The following is a 25,674-nucleotide window of genomic DNA, read 5'->3' on the forward strand; positions in this document are numbered from 1 at the left end:
TCGTGGTTAATGATTGAGCCTGGAAAGGCCTTTTTAAAAAGTGCTGGACTTCTATCATACTACCTTAGAGAAAAAGTATTATAGAGGTACAGCACCATAATGAAGGTACAGCAATAACGCTTAATTAAAGAAGGCTTTCTGTTACCTCCTTCCATTAACCACCTCTGTGATACTATAATGCAAGAGGGGTTACTAGGCACTTAAAAGATTTGGTGGCTTAAACCCATATGATACACACACACACACACACAGACTTGGAAAAAGTTACAAGGATTTATTAAAATTTCACAGGAGGTAAAGCCAGATAATTTTATTATATTCTTGTATCAAATGAGTGTGCTTTGTGTTCGTTCTGTGATGGCCATTGGCTATAAACAATAAAATCTTGAGATTCTGAGATAATTAATGTCTGATACTAATTATGCCAAATAAAAAAAATTGTTCAATTAATTTGCACCTTCATCCAAATGATCCCAAACCAATTTGAACTATGCAGGGAACATTTAGGAAGGTTGTTGGGGGGGGGGAGGATGACTGCAGCAGGTGGGAATAGTTAACTCTTCCCTTCCCAGCTGAAATCCCCTTTGCAAACTGCCAGCAGCGAAGCTGAGAAAAACCCTCAACGAATACTCAAAGGCCCTGTGGAAGAGATCCGGGGCCAGGCATTGATCGCCACGCTCTCTGGATGGAAGCAGCCCCCAGGAACCGCTTGAAGTCGGGCGGAGAATTCGAATTTGTGCCGAGCGGCTCTCGAGAGTGCGGAAACAGGAAGCGAAGCGGCTATTCCGGATTGGCTGGCAAGTGTAAGAGGAGCGCCGTTTCAAACGAAACTACTGATCGACGCGTTTTAAAATACGGACGGGTGCGTGGGTGGGTCTGTCGTCCCGAGCCGGACCTGCCTTTTGGGGCAACGGGAGCGGGGGCTGCTGCGCCTTACCTGCTCGGGCACCTGTTGCCACCCTCTCGCTCCCTTCTCCCGAGCGCAGTTTCCCCGCCCTCGGGAGCCCAGCGGGGCCATGTAAGGCAGCAGCGGCGGCGGCGCTCGGCTCGGCCCGATGGCGCGCGCGCTCCTCCGGCCTCGCAGGGGAGGAGCCCGCGCTGCGGGCCCCGGCGCTTGAGGAGGTGGGCAGCGCGGGGTGGGCGGGCACCACCAGCGGCGCTTCACCAATGCCAGGCGGCCAGGGCGGGGCCGGCTCGCCCGCCTCAGAGCTGCCCGCTTGCCTTAGCCGCAGCCGCTGCTGCGCTTCGACGTTGCCCCAGTTGGGCTCGATCGCCCTCGGCGGGTGTGAGAATTGGCAGCGGAGGCCGGGACCTGCGCCGACCCCTACCCGTGGCCCCCTTCTCTTCTCATTCGGGAGCTCGGAGGTAAGCGAGCGGTGCGCGCCTGGAGGTGCCCCGCGCGTGTAGGTATCGGTGGGGATCCGGCGCGGAACTGGATTCGAGGTCCGGGTCCGTCCGTCCGTCCGTCCGTCCTTCTCCGCCTCCCAAGTGATTTGGGCTGCCGGGAGTCGCCTTGCCTAGCAGAGTTGACGCTTCGTCTTGCGCCTCTCGGGCCGCCGGCTGGAGTTCGATCAACCGCTGCAAGCGAAAGCTATGGCCGGAGGGCGGACAGGCGGCGCAGGAGAGCTGCCAGGAGCGCGCGTGGTTGTGTTTGCTTCTGTGATGGCATCATCCCGGCCGCAGCGTGCAAAGGACGGCGAGCCTGGTGTGAGCCTGGCATTAGGATCCGACTCAAGGCGGAATTGATTGTATGCTCCTCGCCAAGATGGTTTTTGTAAGATCGTGCTTGATGAAGAGATCTGCAGATCTCGAAAGCTTGCACTTGGGGAGGGTGATACTTGAGCTGTTCGATAAATGTATTTCACTACATGAAGTTTGCAAAAAGGATGCATGGTGCAGTGAAGAGGGAGAAAGTTGTCCTCCACCCCGCCGCAACCGCTCTGCTGCAATTGTTTATCCCATATTCAAAACCCAACGTTGTAAACATTGCATTATGTTGGACTTTTAGACCTTGCTATCCTAAATCTCACTCTTCTAAGAGAGGTTTCAGCTGTCTTTGCTGTTGTTTCTGTATTATTATCCCAGACAGTTTTTCTTTATTATTAACTTTCTATCCCACCCTTTTCCCTCCAAGCTTACGTTATCCTTCTTCTCCTCTCCATTTTACCTTCACAACAGCCTTGTGAGGTAGGTTAAGCTGAGAGTCAGTGACTGGCTCAAAGGCACCCAGTGAGCTTCAGGGCTGAGTGGGACTAGAACCCCAATCTCTGGATTCCCAGCCCTACACTTTGACCACTACGCCACATTGGCTCTCTATTTTGCCCTTTCACACAAGGCTATTAAGGCAGTTTACAGTCAAAACAGAAATCTGAAATACAAAGCTCACAAAAACGAAAACATCAGGAACATATAATCAGCAAGGCAACTAAATACAGAGAGACAGCAGAGGGTTTGGAATTTACGAGTAGGTGGCACTTACATTGCATGCCGATATCTGACAGGGTGTCACATCCCAGTTCGAGGGGTACCATTCTCCTCCACCTGCTTGTTCTGAAGTATACAACGTTTAGCTCTAATGGCTTTTTTAATGACTTAATTCCTTCTCTCCCTCACCTTTACAAAAAACCTGCCATATTGTTGACAAATAAACAACATCCATCTGTAGTCTATTTGGGGCCATTCTTATATCTGACTTTATGTGACTATTGTGGCATTAGAAGATGCGGGGATGCATGTAACAATGAGCATGGTCTATTTAAATGGTGGAATTTGGTGGAACAATACATGTATGTGGGGAAAGGCTTTAGGTTCTATGTAATTATGACTTCAAGATTTTTCTATGGTTGAGATTCTGGTGTGCTTCTAGGTGTTTCAGCATTATGTAATTATGTAAAACTGGAAGCAGTGTGTTGCATCTAATCTTAGTCTAATTTAAATCCCATTCATTCCAGTGGGCTTATTCTAAGTAGGACAAACATTGGATACAACCCAGTAATCTATTTGTGCCAATATCACTTAGGGTTTTCTTTTCTTTCCCCTTTGATTATGGTTTGGGTCTTCCTCTCCTTTTCTCCTGGGTGTTTGGGAACAAGGATCCTGAGAAGCTGTTTGGCAGCTCCAGAGGTTTTGAGTCTGTTTCTCCATTTGACTTAGCAAGTTGGAACCTATGAGTGCGCAATGGACGGCTGGATCCTTCCGTGGGATTCCCTCTTTTCTCGCCTCCCCCCATTCCATTCCCCTATTTAGAATAAATGCAACAGCACCTGCCCTAGAGCATTGGCGGTTATTTGCAATGGATTCCTCAATGGATGGCTTCAGTTTCACTTGCTGCTTTCATTCCAACCAGAGAGAGCGTGCTCAGTGTTTACACATTTCCTCCATGCTCTGCTGTTTGTACGCTGCACGTGATCTGGGTTGCAATCCTTCCTTGACCCATTCGTTCCACACCAAGTTGCTTCAGCCGGTGAGCTTGCGGAGAGGCTGCCGCGGGGTAGCTGGAGGACTGGGACAAACATGGAATGTTGATGTTGAAATTGGTGTAGCTCTTGATTTCCAAGATGAAAAGCCCAGGGGCAGAGGAGGGTGCAAACGTTCCGGAGATGCATATCCTGGGTGGTGGGCAAAATCTGCAGGTGTACGATTTCCTCAGGGATGATCCGGGCACATTCACTGAATGTTCAGTTTTCAATATATTCTAGTCCTTTTATTTACCCAGGTATGAGAGAAAGCATTCAGGCAGAATTCTACCCCATTGCCCCAAAAGACACACATATCTGCTTCTGCTTACCACTGTGTTCTGACCAGTGAATACAAAGGATTAATCTGGACAAATGCTTGAGCACTTGCCTTTTATTTCAATTATCTAGTGTTGTATCCAGTGTTGGTCCTACTTAGAATACACCCATTGAAATGACAGGGGCATAAGTTAAACTAACATTGAACACAACCCATTGGCTATATCTTCAAATAAATAACTTTAAATAATAAACAGCTACCTACATTTTGTGTGTGGGGTGTGTGTGTGTTTGCCATTTCACATTGACCCTTTGTGTCTCATTAGACCACATTCCTCCTTAACACATTTCTGGTGCTGAGTTTGACTGTGAAGACTTTTTTTTCCAAATAAGATATAAGGTTGTTGTGGTTTTTGAGTATCTAGAGGGAGCCACTTTGCTCATGCTCAGATGCATTGTTTTCTTACTTCATGTCTGAGGGTGCAGTTGCAGCACTCAGAAAAAGCGTTCATGGATTAAGAACTGGTGAAGAAGGGTCTTTTTAACAGCATCTCCTTAAACTGCAGTTCTGTTGCTTGTTACAGTTCTGACCTAGTTCTCACTGAGATGGAAAACCTGTGCCTGGGCTGTACCATTTCAGATTGTAGGTGGGGGCTCATGACAAGGAATGCTACTTCATACACAGACATTCTCTGCACTTGGAGAAGTGGATGACAGGGAGAAAACTAGATGAGAATGCTTCTCTCACACTCATGCTATTTTTCTGTGTGGAGAGAATGGCTATGTATTTGAGGAGCATTCTTCGCTTATGAAGTGGTTCAGCCCAAACCTAGGGTGATCTCTGTGGTGAGCACTATGCCCCTCTTTTAGCTGCCTGCGTACTTTGTTCCTAGGTAAACAAGAGTGATATCTTAGTGCCATGCGCAATTAAACACTTCGTAATGTATTTAAAAAATCTGTTTTATAGGGAAATCTAGTAACCAACAACCTCTGTTTCATATGACCTCAATACAATGTTTATATGTCCTTAATACAAATTAGTTTTTGTCCACATGGACAAAATGGTTTCCCCACTCTTCCAAATAACACTAACATGTGTTAATTCTAACATACATTGTCTTTTGTCTTTGATAACAGTAGCTCTTTCAGAGAGCTGAAGAGTGAGATGACAGAGGCATAGTTGCTCATGGTATGCACGCTTATCCCACTGTCATCTCTATTTACAGGTTCTTAAGCTTCTATAGTGATTTAAAACCTGGAAACTCTCTTTGTCCAGAGACAGTGTGCCAAAAGCAATGACTGTGTAGTCTACAGGGAACTCAGGCTGAAGACATATGTAATATTTTAAGTGGTGGAAGCATATAAATTCATATTTGCTGATTCTTGGGCATTTGTTTTCAGGGCTGTGAAGGTGAGTTCGAGCCACTTTCACACTTTAAATGATATTGTATGATTCTGCCTTAGTGCCTTCAATTTGTTTTAAAATTCTTGCCTACTTCCAAATCAGTTAATGAGGATGAAGAAACAAATCCATCTAAGATTAGAGGTATATTTCCACAAACTTACATTAAAGATCATAAGACTTCTCATACTTTTATCTTTCAGGATTATCGCAAAGGGATGATTAGCAGTGCAGACCCATTGAGTCCAATGAGTTCCCACAAAGATCCGTATTACCACAGGATCTATATTGGAACCTGAACTTTTTAACGTTCATAAATGATCTGGAGTTAGGAGTGAGCAGTGAAGTGGCCATGTTTGCAGATGGCACCAAATTGTTTGAGGTGTTTAAAACAAAAAGGGATTGCGGAGAGCTCCAAAAGGATCTCTCCAAATCCAGGGGATAGGGATTACAATGGCAAATGTGGTTCAATGTAAGGAAGTGTACAGTGATGCACATTGGGGCAAAACCCCTAACTTCATGTATGTCCTGATAGGATCTGAGTGGGTTGTGATTGACCAAGAAAGAGATCTTGGAGTTGTGGTGGATAGCTGGATGGAAATGTAGACCATTCAAGAAGATCAAACCAGTCCATATTCCAGGAAATAAAGCCAGACTGCTCACTTGAGGGAATGATACTAAAGGCAAAACTGAAGTACTTTGGCCACATAATGAGGACACCCTGGAGAAGATGCTGATGCTAGGGAAAGTGGAAGGCAAAAGGAAGAGGGGCCGACCTAGGGCAAGATGGATGGATGATATTCTGGAGGTGACAGACTTGACCTTGGGGGAGCTAGGGGTGGCGACAGACGACAGAAAGCTCTGGCATGGGCTGTTCCATGAAGTCACGAAGAGTCGGAAGCGACTGAACGAATAAACAAACATGAAAAGGTCAATACTGCCAATACTGTAATGCCAATATCTTAACTGCTAATATCTTAATGACTTTATCCAAATGTATGGTTTGGGTTTGGCCTTTATCCAATCCGTAGATTTGGAAGTGACCAGAAATGTGTGCTGTTCTGGTCACTGCACCTCAAAACGGCAATTGTAAAGTTGGAAAAGGTGCAGCAAAGGGCAGTTGAAATGATCAGGGGGTTGGAGCAACTCCCCTTTGGGGAAAGGTTACAATGCCTCTTTAGCTTAGGAAAAAGTGAGTAAGAAGGGGATATGAAAGAGGTGTATAAAATTATGCACAGAACGTAGATAGGGTTATGTTTTTATTTCTCCCTCTCTCGTAATACTAGAACTTATGGCCATCTGATGAAGCTGAATGGTGGGAGATTCAGAGCGAATAAAAGGAAGTACTTCTTCACACAGCGCATTGTTCAACTACGAAATTCACTACTGCAAGATGTAGCAATGGACACCAAGTGGGATAGCTTTAAAAAAGGATTAGATAAATTAATGGAGGAGAAAGCTATCAATAGCTACTAGTCGTGATGGCTACATATTATCTCCAGTATCGTGGGCAATGTGCCACTTGGAGCACACAAGCAAGAAGGTGCTATTGCCGTCGCTTCGTGCTACCCATAGCCTTCTGGTTTGGCTGCCGTGGGAACAGAATGCTGGACTAGGTAGGCCTTTAGTCTGATCCAGCATGGCTCTTCATATGTTCTGAACAGGACTTAGTCCTAGGTATGTGTGTATAGGATTGCAGCCTATACTGTGTTAATTAATACATGGTATGGATTGGTTATAGTCCCTGAAATAGTGTTAATGATGGAGGTTCCAGCCAGAATGTGTTATATATTCTTGAATAAAAGTGATATTTTGTGAAGGCTCTTTACAAATCCAGGTTTATAAAAATCCAGTAGGTTTAAAAAAGAAAGCCAACTGTAGCCTATAGTCGAAAAATTATAATTCACATGTAATTTTTAAAGTAGTGCAGTTAAATGAATAGAATGTAAGGTTTGGACCAGAAGACCTGATCTATGACCCTTCATGAATAGTCTTGGTCCAGTCACTATCCAACAGTGTAACTCTTAGAATCTGTTCAGATGTAAGAGTAAGCTGTGGCTTTCTGCTGTGTAAATTAGTCTTGAGTTTAAACAGTCCCCTCCCCTTCTCCTTTGCATCCCGGAGGAGGAAAGTGAAAACTTCTACTTTCAATTTTGAATGAACCACAGTTCGCTGTGATGATGCCCGAAGTTGTGGAACTGTGATTTCTTTGAACTATTTTTTTGAGAACAAACCAGCATCTGCAACCATAGTTTGATCCTGGCTTGTTCTCACTAACTAACGTTTAAGCAAACCACAGTTCCCTGTGTTTGGATATTACGGGGAACTGTGGTTAATCTGAGCCTCATGTGGCGCAGAGCGGTAAAGCAGCAGTTCCTGCAGCTGAAACTCTCCCCAGAGTTCGATCCCAGCAGAAGCTGGTTTTAGGCAGCCGGCTCAGGTTGACTCAGCTTTCCATCCTCCTGAGGTCGGTAAAATGAGTACCCAGTTAGCTGGGGGAAAGGTAATAATGGCCGGGGAAGGCAACGGCAAACCACCCCGCTATAAGGCCTGCCAAGAAAATGACAGCGAAAGCTGACGTCCCTCCAAGAGTCAGTAATGGCTCAGTGCTTGCATGAGAGGGTGGTTAATCTAAAAGTGGGAACCTTCAATCTCCTCTGGCATACAAAAAAAGGAGAGTGGAGGGGTGAGCATGTAAGCCTGAGGCTCATGCAGGATTGGTCTATAGTAGAAAACATGGCTTCCCATTACACCTGAGCTGATTCATAGTTTTGTTATGATGATAAGAGAGGATAACTCCATTTAGGCTGCTTTGAGCATTATGTTGGATTGCTTGGAATGTCATTCCTTGCTTGCTATGAATAAAAGAAGATATCTAGACCTGCTTGTTTTTAAATACTTAAAAATGGATTGTGTTGTGGAATTAAGAGTTGGATGGGGGAGGTAGGTTAAAATTAGTTGAACTCAAGCAGGAATTAGTAGCTATGTACCTGGACAGAAGTTTTCATATATTCAGTGCTCTGTTATCTCAGCCTTGTAAAAGGCACACAGATGGAAAGGGAGGTTGTGTAGGAAGGGAGAAGATAAAAATAAATTTGAGCAATTGACATAACCTATGAGCATGAGTGGTTTTGGAAGTGTTTCCATCAGAGAATCAAACAGGTTTTTTTTTAAGATTTCATGATGAACTCTGTCGAGAGAATCCACTATCATATGATCATTTCCCCTCTTCTGTGTTATGTGTGCATTTTGAAAATGTTGTTCATTGCTTGCTTTGATGCTGAGATTTGTTAGTTTTCTAGAGTGTGGGTAGATGACTGAGCCTTCTTTTTTCTTGGAGTGGGTTAGGGAGATAATCCGGTATAACAAGGCAGTTTTGCACCACCTTCCTTTTGGGTGTGTGTGGGTGGGGGGTACTTGTTTTGCCTTCTGGCACAGGTTAGGATGCCCATACATCTGATCAAATACGTGGGAAATAGTGTGTGTGAGAGAGGAAGGGGGAAGGGAGGATGGGAGAGAGAAATAGAGAGCACTTGTGCAGAGCAACTTAATTTTTTTTCTTAAGAAAAGTTCTAGGATGTTAGATCTGGCACCTTAATTAAGGTGGCAACCATATGTATGTACACTTAACTGGGGAGTAAGTCTTATTGAGTCTGTGACAGTGAATTCTGATTTGCGGTGCATAGGATTTAGTGCACAGTCCTTAGTGTACATAAATGGGCTGAGGTCTTGAACTGCATATTTATTTGCAAATGGTTCATCCTAGTTCAGCTTTTCATTTCTATGCCCTGAAAGATGTAATACCATCCTGTATTAGAGTACTCCCAATAAGCCGTGTGAAGATTGCGTCTCTGAGGTCCTGTTGACCCCTCATGCTCCTCAGTTACCTTTATGTCAGGCTTATAAATAACTACTTGTCTGGCTGTCTGCGAAGTGTAAGAAGCTTGTGTAAATGGAAGGACAGTTGGTGGTTCTTTTTCTTTCAGGCTATCAAAATGGCCTAAGATTGGCATGTGTGAGCTGATGGACTAGTAAACTTTTCTTTGAGGACTAGTAAACTCTGTTTCTCCCCCCCTCCCCACTAGTTTGTAAGCCTGCCTTGTGCCACTGCAGACTTTCCCCATGTTTCCCCCTACCCTTTTCTGGCCATTAGTATTGCATATGAGCATTATAAGTTGCCCTATTTTCATTCCTCCCAATGCTTTTGGATGGGCTGGCCAGAATATATAAAGCTCTTTGGGCCTCTTCTCCATTGCTTAAGAAGAATTCAGAAATGTTGCAAGCTGTTATTTGACCGTTTCAGCTGATATTGCTAGTACGCTTTTTAAAATGTGCCCAGAGCTCTATAAATCTTGACCTTCTTCTATCTAACTAGGGTTTCTGACCTACCTTATTGCAATGACTCTCTTGTGTGCTTGCGTGGCCCCTTATGTTCCTATAGTAAGAGGCCTCCATCATACTTTCTCCTCCCCTATTGGGTGTCCTCTGCACATCTCCCTTTCACTGAAATGGAGTGTACACAGGACAGCTCTGGGCAGACTGTGCCCTTAGTATGCTATAACATGGCCTCCAAGAGCCTCACATGGAGCATATTTCCAGCAGCTTGTACAGAAAGAGATGAGAGGGAATGCAGGGCCATTCCACCAGCCCTTCTTCACTCCCCATCCCTTTTTGGCTGAGGAGTGGGAGAAATAATCTACACTATCAATTTATATTGATTTTATAGCAGTTTTATTGTCATAGTTTTCCCCAAAGAATTCAGGGGATTCTAGTATGATGAATAATATGAACATTTTTGCTAGAGATTTATCTGCCTCCTTCTTACCAAATAGTTTCTCCACTGAAAAAAATAAAAATGGAAAGTTATTTTTGAATAGCCTCATGCTGTGTCTGAAGTGATGCACAGATGCATTTAAGATTCTCTTCCTGTACTCTCCCTCCTAGCACTAGTAACACACTCATTGCTAGCCTTCAGCATTAACCCTGAACTATCTCCCCATCTTCTCCTGAATTTGTTACTTGTAAGGAGGAAAAGGGGGGAAATGAAAATGTGGATACGAAAGTATGGTCAGGAGGATTTTTGATGCTGAAAGGCTGTGGTTATGCAGAATCAGTTCCTGATTTTTGAATTTGTACCCATCATCAAATAGAGAAAATCTATAGAGCCAGGTCCTGGTTCATACATGCATTTATTTATATCACTTGATGACTCTACACTTGATTGCTGGAAGATGGGTGTGGGAATGGATGCCACTGAAACACATTGTATTTGAAGTTGATGTGAAGAAATATGATGATTCTGTCTGAGATGTTCATATCTGTGATGGCCCCTGTTGGACCAGCCCTGAGAGCCATCTGATGAATACATAGGCAGATTAGGTAGGTTAGCTGGTCAAAATCCTTATTCTACTTCCAGACAGGTCATGAACTGCAGGATATCTTATCAGAGATATAGAAAAACGCTATACTCTACAGTAAAGGTGAGGACCACTTCACACCATATAGTTTTCTAGCAGTAGTCCGAAGATGTTCTAAGTGTACATCTAGAATGTAATGTGTGATTATGACAAACATGTTTGCAAAGATGTGCATCTTAGAGCTATGTTGGTCAGATTGCAGCTCCCTTTTGATTGTGAACTCACTTGCAAATCCAGGTTTGTTGCGGTGCAACATGTGAAATGGCCTTGAATTCCACATGTTGCACAGGGAGTTTGTAGACACAAGAATTCTTAAAGTTAGCAATTTAACTAGATGGATTCTGACGACCAGTGTTCCCGTCGTGTGGTAACACCAAATTTGCCAAACTTTCATAATCTAGTATTGTCCTGAAATTGGTGGCTCTACAAAGGAGACATCTCAGTTGGAAAACTCATCCTTTGAAGTCGCCCTTAAATCTAATCTTGTCAAAATTCAGAAAAAGTTTAAATTTGGACATTAGCACTTTTTGATTTCCATCACCCCCACATTAGAGTTGTTTGCAAATAGCCACTTGTCACCTGTAGCAAATAAGACTCATTTAGGTGACCAAACAGGGAGGTTCTGCAAAGATTGATTTTTTTTCTTCTCCTAGAATATCAGATGAAGGGTCAAAACAGACATAGCTTAAATCCATATCTAATAGCTTTGACTTTCTTTCATTTTTACTCTGGAGTAGCACAGTCACCTGATCCAGATCTAGTCCTCCAGATTGGGACCCTGCTCTGGCTTCCTGCATCTACTCTACTGTAAAAATTAAAAGAAGATATGGGGTTTTTTTTGGCCCTAACATATATGAGTGGGCAGTCTAAGAAAAGCTTTGGGGCCAGTACCATTTGCAGATTTGTAGAGTACATTCGACGTTTCTCTCAACTTTCCTTTAAGTCAATTAAAGTAATATAGTAAAATGGACACCCTTCAGCTCTGTCCTTGTTTCCATCAAAGTGCTCCATCAGATGGGATAGAGCACAACTGTTTAATCAATATGTAACAATATTCCAAGCAACTGAATTTAACAAGATGGGGATTAAGCTGTCAGGTTGCCTTTAGCAGAAATTTAATAGAGCCAGGAAAGTGAAATAGACACTCTGAGATCTCTCTGATGTCTTCAAGCAGTTGCAACCTCTTCCATTTGCCTCTGACCCCCAAGAGAGAAAGCAGCAGCTGTGTCATACCGGGCAGCTGTTCGGAGCTCACTAAAAGGAACAGTGATCTTTGTCTTGATCAGTTGTAATATTTGCTGAAAGTCCCAAGGAAACCTTTTAGGTCATCCATGCAAATGCTGATTCTTTCTGACACCCTTTCGCTGCAACAGTGGATGGAATGGCTGTTTTTCACTGGGATGGTGCACACGCTACAATCGACTTGCAGCCCTTAGCTTTTTGTGCTGAAATCAAAATGGATCCTGGAGGTCTTTTTGCATTAGGCTTCCCTGTGATGGTGATGTTCTAATAAATGGGCGGTTTTGTCATCTAATCTAACAAAATAAAAACCTGATGATATTCAATCTGCCCCAGTGGCCATTGCCTTAGTCTGGAAGCCGTTTGGGGGCCTATACTCCCACACCACTAATTGCACATGGTGCTCAGATCAGTTTTCTCTCTCAGAGTTGTGCAGGACCTTATTTTTATGTATATATGTGAGTGTGTGTATAAAGCTGGGAGACTGCCATGCTACAAAATGACAGATGAATCTCCAGCACAAATTTTATTTCCAAGAATGAGTCAGGGGCCCCACACGGGCTCAGAGGCATGCATGGGAAATAAAAATGCCAGTGACTGGATCACTATGCCCCCCCCCTTTTACCCAGGCGTTCTCCTATTCTCCTTTTACGCCTAGAATAATAAGTCTAAGGAGTGGGACATCACTGCCAAATCAGCTGCACCCACTGAATTAGCTAACCTTACCCAGCCACAAATAACATCAAATGTGTCGAATTTATCACTGTTACTTCTAATTTGGGGAAGTGGGTGCTGGCTATTATGTGTTCATGTATGAAGTATTTATTTATTTATTACATTTCTATACCGCTCAATAGCCGGAGTTCTCTGGACGGTTCACAAAAATTAAAACCATTCAAAGTATAAAACAGCATTATAAAATACAATATAAAAGCTCAACCAGATAAAAACAGCAGCAATGCAAAATTACAAATTTAAAATACCAAGTTAAAATTTATTTATAGATTGTTAAAATGCTGGGAGAATAAAAAGGTCTTCACCTGGCGTCTAAAGGCATATAATGTAGGTGCCAAGCGAACTTCCTTAGGGAGCTCATTCCGCAGCCAGGGTGCCACAGCAGAGAAGGCCCTCCTCCTGGTAGCCACCTGCCTCACTTCCTTTGGCAGGGGCTCGTGGGGAAGGGCCCCTGAGGATGACCTTCGGGTCTGGGTGGATCCATACGGGAGGAAGCGTTCCTTCAGATAGCCTGGCCCCAAGCTGTTTAGGGCTTTAAATGTTAATATCAGCACTTTGAATCGGGCCCAGACCTGGACTGGCAGCCAATGAAGCTGGAAAAGGATTGGCGTGATGTAGTGTAAATGAAGAACAAGCTGACACATGGATTTAATTCAGAAAATTAAAATGAATTGACAAGATGACATTAATTAGCCTGAGCATACCTCCCTACCTCTCTAAACCCTCCCTCCCCATCCAAGATGGTGTTCTGACAAAACCCAAACCCCGTCTCCCCAAAGCTACCTGTCAAAACTGAAAATAAACCCTTCTGTGACATCACTCCCTCCCTATTCCCCCTAGGCAGAACTAGAACAGCCAATCATACACAAGCCAATCCTTCCCCCAGTTAACCCTTTCTTACCTGTACATACATTTCCTGAAAAACTAAATACACTAATATTAATACAACAAAACAGATTAACATGACAAACAGCTGCTTTGTCACAGTATCGTGAGATGCTTCTTGCATGGTGCCCCATTATGGAAAATTCTCTGGGCAATTTCCCTTGCATGAGGCACATCTGCAGTCTCACTGACAAAGTTTTTAGGGTGTTTTTGGATTGCGGTGTTTACCCAGATGGAGCACTGGGAAAGTGCAGACTCTTGTGTGACATTTTCAGCTTGATCATCTTTTTCCCCCAGTGTAGGTAAAAGTATGCCATTAGTTTGTTCTGTTTTTGATGCTTCTCTGTTAATGTCTTGTAGTGAAAATGCTAATGGTGAGTTTAGTGCAATTCAATAGCCCTGTCCAGAGTACTAGTAGGCACTGTGAAAATGTGGAAAGAGCCGGCATTTTCAACTATAAAACCTCTGATCGAGCTTATGCATAGTCTATCAGCTCCTTGGCTAGCTCCTTCCTTCCCATGCCTACAAAAAATAATTTTGGGTTGGTTTTTTTGGGGGGAAGGGGGTTGTCCAATGGGAGCTGTGAGTAGCCTGAGTGTAGAGAAGAATTCTGGGAGTTGACAATAAGATTTGCTGTCAGTGTAGTGTAGAAATGAGGTCTTAATTCAGCCCTGAGCAGAACTGAGAAACAGGCTGCATTAATGCTCATTCTTACTGATGCCGATAAAAACTGGGCCAAAGAAGCATTTGCGGTGATGGCCTAAAGGGAATCTTCCTCTGAATTAAAATGTGACAGCGATTCTTCCACTGCTCCTCACCCCCTTGGATTTCTTATTCGGAGTGTACTTCATTGGAAGGTGAAATGAAGGTGTCGATATAGGGAATGAATCAATCAGGACGTTCTCCTGTGCAAACCCTTATCTGAAATAAACAGGAGCTGCACGAGGACACACACACTGCTGCCACCAAGCTGCCTGGAGGCTCGAGGCAATTAGTGTTCGTTTCCCCCCCCCCTCTCCCTCCCCCCACCCTGTGAGTGGACACACTTGGATGTAATAAAACCAGTCAGGACTTTGGTATGAGGATCAGGATTCCCACATTTAGCTGCTTCAGGTGGGTTGTCAGAAAGGCATGTTATATTATTCATTTATAAAGTAATGTATAAAGAAACAAAGAAACGGATGTACATGAGAGTGTACGGACATGTTTTGTACTCATTTGCTCCAATCCAGTGAAGGAGACCCATGTACACAGCTGTTGAGAGGTTGTGACTGTAAACTGCCCACTTGCATTTTCCAGTTGAACAGTATACAAATCTATTTAGCAGAAACTGTCCGTTTTGGATTTTTCGCTAAAACCCATATTCCAGACATTCTGCGTATTTCATCACAAATTTGAGGCAAAAATGGCCAAATTTGAATACATGCCATGTTTTATAGAATTCCTCAGCTCTCCTGTCTCTGTAGATATTACAAAAATGGCCCAAAACAGTATGTAGCAAATATTTGATGAGGAATTTTCGATTATCCTGGATTTCCTGTAACATCTTGACTTCACTATTGTAACAAATCTGATGTGAGGCTGCTGTTGAAGACAATTTGGAAACTTCAGTGAATTCTGAATGTAGCAGCATGGTTTTTTTGGCTGGAATTAGCTGCATGAAGTACATGTAGACAAGTACTATTGGTTGCCAGTTCATTTCAGGGCTAATCCCAAGATGTTGTTTTTAACCCTTTTAAAGCTCTAAATGTCTCTTGGGACCAGGACACCATGGAGAGCCCCTTCCTCTATATTCGCTTTCCTCCCTGTGAGTTGTGAATGAGAATATAACTTGGGTGCCAGCATCTCAGGCACAATTGGGGCCTGTTCCAAAAATGGTGTTTATTATGAGGGGGGGGGGGGCTTCTAGGAAATCTCACCCCCACCCCTGAAAGATTTGCTAAAACCACAACTGGAGACTTTTTAGACGGAACTGAAGACATTTCTTTTCTGCCAGGCCTTTGTAGTTTAAACCTCTAAGAGCTGACAGTTTTAAACAAGTGTTATAGTATGATGTACCCCACCCCCCTGCCACAGTTTTCTGTCTCTCCACCCCCAAACTGACACTTGGTCACTGAGCCTGCTCGTTTCTTATTGGGTTGATCCAATTTCCCCCCTTTTCGCTAATTTTTTTTTAAAAAATAAAATAAATACTTTATGTATTTATTTCCACAATCCTCAGAATATCCCTGAGCCTGTTGATACTGCCACATTGCGCATGGATGATGCTGTTTTGCCTAAATAAGAATCCACACTCCAATGAGTTCACTGTTAGTATACAGGATCTTGCCTCCGGCTTTCGTAATGTGCATTGGTCTTGCTGTTGTTTTTAAGTTGTGCATTTTTCTTTTTTATCGCTTTGTATTGCTTTAATGGTTTGTATTTTGATTTTATTATACTGTATTTCTCTTTATGTAACGTTGCAAGGCTTTTGAGAGTCTTGGTTAGTAGAAAAGCAAAAATTAAAACTGGTGCTTTGTCAGTTGGTGAATAGTGGGGGAGAAAATTGTTTGACAGTAAATGACTACACTCTCAGCCTGTTACATTGTGCTTGATGAACCCTGGCTGTAACAAGTATCTGTTGTACAGCTAATAGAATAAGTAGATTGTACCCCTTCCCCTCACCCTCTTTTACTCACTTCCACCCTTATCTGTCCTGACATGATCTCTGTACTTGAGCTGTTGACAGAGTGGATTGTCCTTGAAACCAGTTCATGCTGAAAACAAGACTTCCATTGTAATCCTGACTGTGCAGTGGATGCTCTAAAATGGAAACCTTTCACCTGAGAGGTATCATCTGATGCTTGGACAGAATGCTTTGGAAGGTTTTTAGGTGAGAGGGGACAACAGGAGATTCATACCCTTGTGCATTAGGATGACTTTTGGGCCTGTGATGGGTGGTGTTTGTTTTAGAATATTGACGTTGAAAACATGGTTTACTATAGGAAACCTGGGCTCATTGTTTGGTCATTGAAAGACATTTTTCTCCCTCTCTCAAAATACTAGAACCCGATGGGGTCATCCCATGAAACTGATTGGTGGGAGATTCAGGACAAATAAAAGCCAGGACTTCTTCACACAGCGCATAGTTACATTATGGAATTCACTACCACAAAATGTAGTGACGGCCACCAATTTGGATGGCTTTAAAAGGGGAGTTGGATAAATTCCTGGAGGAGAAGGCTATCCATGGCTACTAGTCCTGATGGCTATGTGCTACCTCCAGGATCCAAGGCAGTAAGCCTGTGAGCACCAGTTGCTGGGGAACATGGGTGGAAGAGTGCTGTTGCACCCTTTGTTGGTCCCTGGTTGACAGCTGGTTGTCCACTGTGAACAGAGTGCGTGATTAGATAGGCCCTTGGTCTGATCCAGCATGGCACTTCTTATTTTATTTATTTATTTATTTAGAGTATTTTTTATCCCGCACCTCAGCCAAAAGGCTCTCGGAGCGGCTTACAATGTATCAATAAAAAGACATGTAACTGTAACTGGCTACCACAGACATTGCCAGGACTCAACAGCCTACCCCCCTTTCAGTGCTAAACTCGGTTCTAAAAATATGTGAAGTAAGAATAAAGAAGAGCATGTCCAGAGGAGAGCCTTTTCCTTGCCACTCAAGGCCAAAATAGATATTACTTTAAATACGTATCTAGCAGCTACAGCTCTTCTTTTTCTTTTCTTTTTTCTTTTTTAACCCTGGGTTCCATCTCTGGCTTGTTAGGGGAAAAGCAAGTCAGAATTCAAGCTCCAGACATCACGCTAATCCTAGGTTGTTTAACTGCTCCTGTTAGCAGCAGGAGCTATCGAGCCATGGTGACTAGCATGCTGTCTTGTTCACGACAACCCTGGGTGTAAAAGCAAAAATCCTAGATTGTCATTGCATGCGACCCAAGCCACTGTAGATGCATCAGGGAAATTGGAAAGGTGAACAAAGTACACTACTTTACAAATACTAAAAAAATTGCATGCAACTTATAAACATAATAAACCAATTTTTAAAAAAACAAACATCAAAACACCCATGTTTTATTGGCAGTGGGCATACAGAAGGAGTTTAGCACAGATGATGGCTTTTATTTTCAAAGAGGCTGGGGATTTGTGGCAGGGTGTTTTTTTAAAAAATAGCTGTTAGAAATGTTGCAATGCTTGCTGTTATAAAGCTGATCCCTACTAAGTATGATGGCTAAATGTATATCAGTGGCTTCCCTGAAGATGATGTAGTTGTTCTTCAGTTCTCCAGTGGCACTGGTTTAGGGCATATCCTTGGAGCCGTAGAACGGTTTCAAGATTCTCACAGAGCAGCCCTAAATACCTTTGCTCAGAAGCAAATCCCTTATCTACCAGGACTTATTCCCTAGTAAGTGTGCTTATGATGGTAGCTGTGAACCCCTTGTTTAGTGTGACATCAGTTCAATGCACTGCTCTGTTTGTCTGCAGCGGAGAAATGGGGCCAGTCTGTGTCTCAGTTTTGTAAGTAGCCACTCGCCTGGATGCTTGTGGTAAGTGAAGATTGCATTCAGGGGATCACGTAGGAGCTTTTAGAGTTTGGTGAAAACTGTTTCTCCTAGCCCCTGAAATCCTCTGCTCTTGGAGAAAAGTGGATCTGCTTGCTGTAGATTCTTTCTCCTCCCTGGAGCTTCATGCCCTATGGGTCTTGAACACCTTCTCCCCCTCCCCTGGGTCATGCACTACAGTTCAAGAACGCCTCTTGTAGGTTTTCAGTGGAGAGATGTCCCACTTTGTGCCGTAAATGTTGTCCATGTGTGGTCGGACGCATATGAAATTGTGGATTTAATTGCAAGGTTGATCTGGCTAGGTAGCTTGGGAGGACATTCAACATTATATTTCTTCAGTATATATTGCTACGAAGGGCACTCTACCTCTTATCCTAAGAATTGAGAGGGAATGTGCAAAGCAACATTCTTTTCAAAGCTGGCCATTCTGATTACTTGAAAAAGAGCAGAGTTTATGCAACTGATATAGTTGCTACCTGCCTATCCAGGAGGGAGGCAGGATCTAGAAGCAAGCCTAAGCTCTGAACTTGTTTGGATGGGGAAATCACTGTATCTATCACAATTGTAACAGACTATTGGGATTCTCCACTAGCAGATTCTCCACTAACAGAGTATTGGGATTCTCCACTAGCATTGCCTCTGTCTTGTCTAGATTCTTCAACGTAGTGCCAAGTCTCAAACTTGAATATTGGTTGCCTTGAATTTAGGCTCAAAGCTCAGCTGATTTACAAGTGAAAAGTTCCAGCTTTGAACCCTGGCAACTCCAGTTAAAAACCTCAGGTGGTGCCAGGATTGGGAAATATCTCTGCCCGAGGTTCTGGAGAGCTACTGCCAGTCAGCAGAGACTATCAAAGGAGGTCTGATTCATGGTTTTTAAAAAAGTTGCCTGCCACCATGACTATCTGTGTTCCTAACCTGCGAATGTGAGATTTGCTGTAAACATTTGCCTCTTCTCTGGTGTTCGCCTTGATTGTCAGGAGAACCTTCCTGTAAATAGCCACTTGGCACGTGAGAACTGCCTCCAGATTTGGAAGCTGTATAGAACCTAGTTGCTCCTTATTAGTCAGATTTAGCCTAAAAGGAATGGAGGTATGTGCCGGTGGGCTAGCTAGGAAGCATTTTCGTAGGCTAGTAATGCTTGTGGATTTATTTGCCAGGCTGTCTTAAAAAAATAAATTACATCAAGCTCACAGATGGTGATCTGAGCATTGCTCAGATACTTGTGGGAATAATTTGATTTAAGAAGTTTTTATTTTCTATATAGCTTGTGAACAGGTTTTGTGGATTTGGATGACTGCCGTGGTCACATCCGCAGATCCAGTCGGTGCCATTGTCAAGTGCAGAGGTGATTCTCACACATCCAACACCGCTGCTGCTGAGGCTACTGCACCTCTTATTGCTGTAGCCCTTGTGTTTGGAGCTCTGTGTGTGTGTGTGGGGGTAGAGAGCGAGAGAGCAAGCAGGGTGAACAACACCCTTGGAGCAAACAGAAATAGAGCAGGGATTCCCCTTCCATTCCTTGGACATGCTTCAGCTGGCTCTGCACAGATCTCTCTCCTGTTCTTTTCCATATGCCACTGCTTGCACTGCCATGCCTGGTTCGCCCCCCTACGTAAGATTGCTTCTGTTCATTGAAAGGGAATACAAATCTATAATTCAGTTTTTAAGAAGATTCCTGTTTTCTAAACTACTACATACATGAGTGAAGCTCAGAATGAACCCTCAACAGCATTCTTAGATCTGATTCACGCATACATTGCTTGGTCTCTTGACATGTTAGGTTCGCCTCCTATCTAGAGGGTCGCTCTTTCAGCGTGTCGGCTAACGGCAGCTCATCCTCCTCTTTTCCCCTTTCAGTTGGGGTTCCGCAAGGCTCGGTGCTTGGCCCGTTGTTGTTCTCTCTATACATGCTGCCCTTGGGCAAGCTTATTCAATCTCACGGCCTCCAATATCACCTGTATGCCGATGATACACAATTATATCTTTCATCTCCGGAACTTTCTCCAGATGTTCACGATTGTATCTCGGCATGTCTTTCAGATATCTCAGCCTGGCTGCTTCATCGTCGTTTGAAACTTAACATGGCAAAGACTGAATTGCTTGTTTTTCCTCCTAAACCTTCTCCTCACCTCTCATTCTCTCTTACTGTCAACGATGTCACGCTTACTCCGGTCAAGGAAGCTCGTAGTCTTGGCTTTATATTTGACTCCTCGCTCTCCTTTACTCCTCACATCGAGGCAGTAGCTAAATCCTGTCGTTTCTTCCTATATAATATTGCCAGGATTCGACCATTTTTGTCTGTCTCTTCTGCCAAGACTCTCGTTCACGCACTGGTTATCTCTCGGCTGGACTACTGCAACCTTCTTCTCTCTGGCCTTCCTTCGTCTCACATCAGTCCGCTGGTCTCTGTCCACCACTCTGCCGCTAAGATCATCTTCCTGGCCCGCCGCTCTGACCATGTCACTCCACTTCTGAAATCTCTTCATTGGCTTCCAATTCACTCCAGAATCCAATATAAACTTCTCCTGCTGACCTTCAAAGCTCTTCACGGTCTAGCTCCTGCCTATCTCTCCTCTCTCATCTCACACTATCACCCCGCTCGGGCTCTCCGCTCCTCTGATGCCATGCTTCTCGCCTGCCCAAGGACCTCCACTTCCCTTACTCGGCTTCGTCCTTTTTCTTCTGCTGCCCCTTACGCCTGGAACGCTCTTCCAGAACACTTGAGAACTACAAACTCAATCACTGCTTTTAAAACTCAGCTAAAAACTTTTCTTTTCCCTATAGCCTTCAAATATTGAGTTTGTTCTGACTCTATACTGTTAGCTTCACCCTACCCGGTGCCTGTTTACACTTCCCTGTGCCTGTTTGCATTCTCCTTCCCTCTTTATTGTTTACTACAACTTATTAGATTGTAAACCTATGCGGCAGGGTCTTGCTATTTACTGTGTTATCTGTACAGCACCATGTACATTGATGGTGCTATATAAATAAATAATAATAATAATAATAATAATAATGTTATGACTGGCAGTTGAATGAGTGATCTTACGCCTCCATTTAAAAGCATTGCATCTGAGTTGATATGAAACTTCTGTCTGTGTTGTGTGACCTGTGATGGCTGAGGCCTGGTTCAGGCAACACGCTAAACTATGCTGCTTAACCACAAAATGGTTAAGGGAATGCCGTAACCTTTTTGTGGTTAAGCAGCATGGTTTAGCGTGTTGTCTGAACCAGGCCATAGGCTTAGTCTACAAGTGCAGCGGAATGAGGTAGGACTGAAGTGGAGTGGGCTGTGCCACTTCATTGGGTGGGGGTGGAATGCATTTTTTTTTTAAAAAAAATCTCTATATTGGGGGGAAATGCCAGAAGTAGAAAAGTAGCACAGCAGGGAGCATTGTGGTCTAGAAAATTTTCTTCCTGATATGCTAGTTTTCTTCTGGCAGGGAATTTTTTGAGCAGTGGAGCACTCAATAATGGTATCATTCACCAGCAATCTGAATTGATGCAGTCCCCTCTACTATGTCATTCTGCTGCATGTGTAGACTAGACCTCATTCACTCCTACGAGTCACTGGGATATTTATAGGCCTGGGCCCATGGAGCTCTACCCCTGAATCTACTGTGAAATTTAAATAAATCAAGATTAATTATTCTTATATTTATATATATAGATATAAGATAATATGCAGATGTTACACGGATTTGTGTCCTGTGAGGCCTGGCTCCTGCAACTTTTAAGTGCTTAGCAATGATGTTGAAAATCTGTGGGAATGAGCACATTTCAGTTTAAAGGACACACAGCTTAACAATTTTTTTTAAAAAAGATGTTGTCTATTTGGTTTATTTTCTTAAAAGACCAAAGTTAGAGCATTGACATTTATGAATACAAACTGAATATTTTTTTAATACAAGCTGTGGCCTACAGAGAATCAATTACCTCTTCTCAATTCTTCTTTTTAGCACAATGGCTGACAACACAAGCAAGCCCAGCAAACATGCGATCAAAACGCCTTCAAAGTCTCCTGCAGATCCCTCAAAAGAAAAAGCTGCCAAAAGGTTGTCCTGTGAGTCAAACAGCTCCCATGAAGGGGCCAGTGGGCATGAGCTAAGCGCTCTAGAAGACGCTTTCAGGAAATTTGCCATCCATGGGGACACACGAGCCACAGGAAAAGAGATGCATGGGAAAAACTGGTCCAAGTTGTGTAAGGACTGTCACGTGATCGATAGCAAGAATGTGACTCTCACGGATGTTGACATTGTCTTCAGCAAAATCAAGTAATGTTTCCATCTGCTCCTTTAGACTTATTGTACATCAGCTTTCTCCAACCTGGAGCCCTTCAGATGTGCTGGACTGCAATTTCCAGCGGCTCCTGACTGAGGAATGCTGGGAATTGTAGCCTAATGCATCTGGAGGGCACCCGGTTAAAGAAGGCTGTTTTACATTTTCTGCCACTGATGTTTGCAATGCTGCAAGTCTCTTTGAGAGAAATAATAGGTACAATATATGATCTACATCCATTCCAGTTCCATCTCTTCATGTTTCCATCATGAACATTGTCCTCATGAACGTAGTTGTTTCAGGCTCAGGAGGGATACATACTAAAGGGAGCAAACAAGGGCTTTTTTTGGAACAAGAGACCATTAAATTGGTTTCTGAGTTTTCCAGGTCTACAATTCAGATGTCAACTTAACATTAGCAAGAGTAAATCATTGTTCTTCAGCTGGTGATTTATGACTTAGAAATGGTTTGTGTCTCGACCTAATTATTATTATTATTATTATTTATTTATTTATTTATTTATATAGCACCAACTCTGTACATGGTGCTGTACAGAGTAAAACAGTAAATAGCAAGACCCTGCCGCATAGGCTTACATTCTAATAAAACCATTGCACCAGCTACACCATGCCCATTTGTAAACTGGAGCCCGATTCCCTTTACTATATGAGTACAGCAAGCACCCCGCTGCAGAAGTTCATCCAAAACATGTGGAAAGCCTCAGGACAGGTTGTCAGATGCATCGGAGGGGGAGGGTCCAATGAGTGTATCCCAGCTTCTCCCAACCCCCTATGATTGGAGTTTTTTTGAAGGGGGGGGAGTGAATAGAGCTAGAGAGAGGTGGGGGAGAAAAGGTTGACATATATGTTAACAAACTTAAAGTGGGCTCTTATATTGCAGATTAGGAATAATTAATATCTACTTCTCAGATCTCAAAAAGTTGAAGACTATTGGGCTAGGTTGTATGAATGTCCAGGTCATTTTTATATCACTTCATTCCTATCCTGAATTAACAACATTCACAAGCAACACTTTTCAGACTAAAATGCATTGTTAGTGTGTCATTTGAGGAAAAACATTACTTTTCCTGTGAGAAGATAACTGTGTAAACTGTGGGAGAAAGACTAGCTTGTTTCAAGGTAGATGTGAATCATCTGGTAACTGTACCCTTCTGTTAATGCCTTAGAGCCTCATTTTTGCAGAATAGTACATATTTGGACCTTTCTCAAAAAGAGAAAGAATGCCAGAGACCAGGCCCCCATCTTTATGGCGGCGCTTTGGCGCCTTGTGCCCGCACTTGTGTTCCTTCCCGACATCTGCATGGGGAGGAACACAAGTGTGAACTTTCCCTGTCTTTAAAAGTAAAAACAAAACAAAAGGGGGGTGGGGAAGGAGAGGAACAGTGCTGTTCCTCCCCCCTTTTTAATTTTTTTAATTATCTGTGTCTCTGCAGCTGCACAGATACTGATAAGAAAAAGAAAAAGAAATGTGGGGGAGGAATGGGCCGCCAGAGGGAGGATGTAAGGAGGGGGGGCAGGGACTCAGGGCAAACCACCTCTCCTCTCCTCCCTCTGGCTGCCTGTTCCTCGCCCTCCCTTTTTTGTTTGTTTTACTTTTGTTTGTTTGTTTTACTTTTACAGGCCCAGGGTCGCCCATGGCGACCAATCAGGGGGTGCCATGGGCTTCACTGCCCAAAAAGTTGGGATAAGTGCCTGACTTTTGGGGAGTGGGGTTTCCAGGGTTTGCCCTGGATGGCTTCGCAATGGCCGCTACGTCATGTAGATGATGTGATGCTACTGTGAAACCACCCTGTGGCAAACCCTTCGTGTAGACACGCCTCAGCTTTGCTAACTGATACTTCAAAGATTAAGGGATGCCCAAAAAAACCCTCCTTACCTCATTCTAAATGGGCTATTTGGTACTAAGACCAAAGGATGCAGCAAGGCCAGCCCTACCATTAGATAGAGTGAGTTGATTGCCTCAGGTGAAAGATGCCTGGAGGGCAGCAGTGACTTCCGGCTGTTCCTTCTGGATTCTCCAGCTCTTGTTGGAGACATTGTTGAGTATGCTACACAGCCTATAATGCCTGCCCCCACAACTAGCCTGCTGCGTCAGGTGTGGTGGAATACACCATTCCTCACCAGCAGTGTTTGAACTAAGATTCAACTGCCGGTCCAGTCGGCTTTTGTACATTGGAACAGAGAGGAGGTGCCATCTTGTCTGCCTCAGCCAGCAAAATGGCTTGGGCCAGCCCTGTGATGCAGCAACCTTGCTGAAGATGAGCAGGGCCGGATCTACACTACTGCTTTAAAGCACTTTATAACAGTTTTGACAAGTGTATATGTAATGTGTCCTGGGCCCCAACAGTTGTCAAAACTGTTATAAAGCGCTTTAAAGCAGTAGTGTAGATCCTGCCCAGGCCTCACTTTAGTCAGTGCCCAGATGGGAATGTAACTGATAGAGCTCTTGGTTGCATGCAGAAGGCCTCAGGTTCAATCCCTGGCATCTCCAGTTATAGGATCAGGTAAGCAGGTGAGGTGAAATGACTTCCCAAAGTAAACTTTACTGAGGTAGATGGAGTATAAAGCAGCTTCCTATGAAGCAGAATGAGATGATAGAATGGACTGTACCATTTCAGATCACTGGTTTCTTAATGCTTCCCAAAACAAAACCAAGAATTCTCTGCTAGACTATCATCCAATTGAAGCAATCTTAGTTGGTTAAAGTAAAACAGTAAGAACAGTATGAGTTTTAGTTGATACATTTTCATAAAATTGCGTATGGATAAATCAGTAGGTCTTAAGCAAGAAGCCTGCTTCCATTGTTTTAAGAATGTTGTAGCAGCTATCATAGAAGAGGCATTCCTCCTGCGCCTGGGAGAAGAAAAAATATTTTTAAAGGTGTCTGCCATTCACAATCTTTATATTTACTTGTATTAATTTATGTGTATGCATGTGTATTGCTATCCAATTAATTGGGAGTGCCTTTTTAGTTGTTCAATCCTATTCATGCTTAGTCAGAAAAAAAGTCCTGCAACACCCACGCTCTAAGACTGTAGTCCTATATGCACACTTACCTGACAGTACCAGAAGTGTTTGGAAAGCTATGGGTGTCTTTCCTGTTGTCCAACATGAATATGTCTGAGGTTTAATTTCCTGATAGATGCGCACAGCTAGGTGGGCATGATTTGGCCTATCAATTTACAAACATTTTGTCAGTATGCAGTATAAAGGTGCTGTTTTGGCTGCGTAGAAAATATCCTATGATCCTGAGAATTCATTGACTCATACAAATATGAAGTAATACAGATAATTTACAAAGCATAATTGAATCAACTTTCAAACATTTTCTAATTGTTTCTGCTTCTCCATCCTCATTCACCTTTTCTTAACAGTTACCATTATTATTTTTTGATTGGGAAAGGTTCAGTG

At 43.4% G+C, this 25,674-nt stretch overlaps 1 protein-coding gene across 2 annotated transcripts in view; it reads left to right on the forward strand.

Moving 5' to 3' along the window:
• Nucleotides 1-1,233: 1,233 nt before the first annotated feature.
• Nucleotides 1,234-25,674, forward strand: part of TPPP (tubulin polymerization promoting protein) — a 70,989-nt gene continuing 46,548 nt past the window's right edge. The window contains exons 1-2 of one of the 2 annotated variants that reach the window (XM_063116433.1): nucleotides 1,234-1,365; nucleotides 21,925-22,239. In XM_063116433.1, the coding sequence (XP_062972503.1) occupies nucleotides 21,929-22,239 (311 nt within the window). In that variant the 5' untranslated portion in view covers nucleotides 1,234-1,365; nucleotides 21,925-21,928. Of the gene's footprint in view, nucleotides 1,366-16,264; nucleotides 16,285-21,924; nucleotides 22,240-25,674 lie in introns of those variants that run through there. The other variant, XM_063116424.1, reaches the window with a different exon arrangement.

This window comes from Elgaria multicarinata, chromosome 1, assembly GCF_023053635.1.
Source record: "Elgaria multicarinata webbii isolate HBS135686 ecotype San Diego chromosome 1, rElgMul1.1.pri, whole genome shotgun sequence".
Lineage (NCBI taxonomy): Eukaryota > Metazoa > Chordata > Lepidosauria > Squamata > Anguidae > Elgaria > Elgaria multicarinata.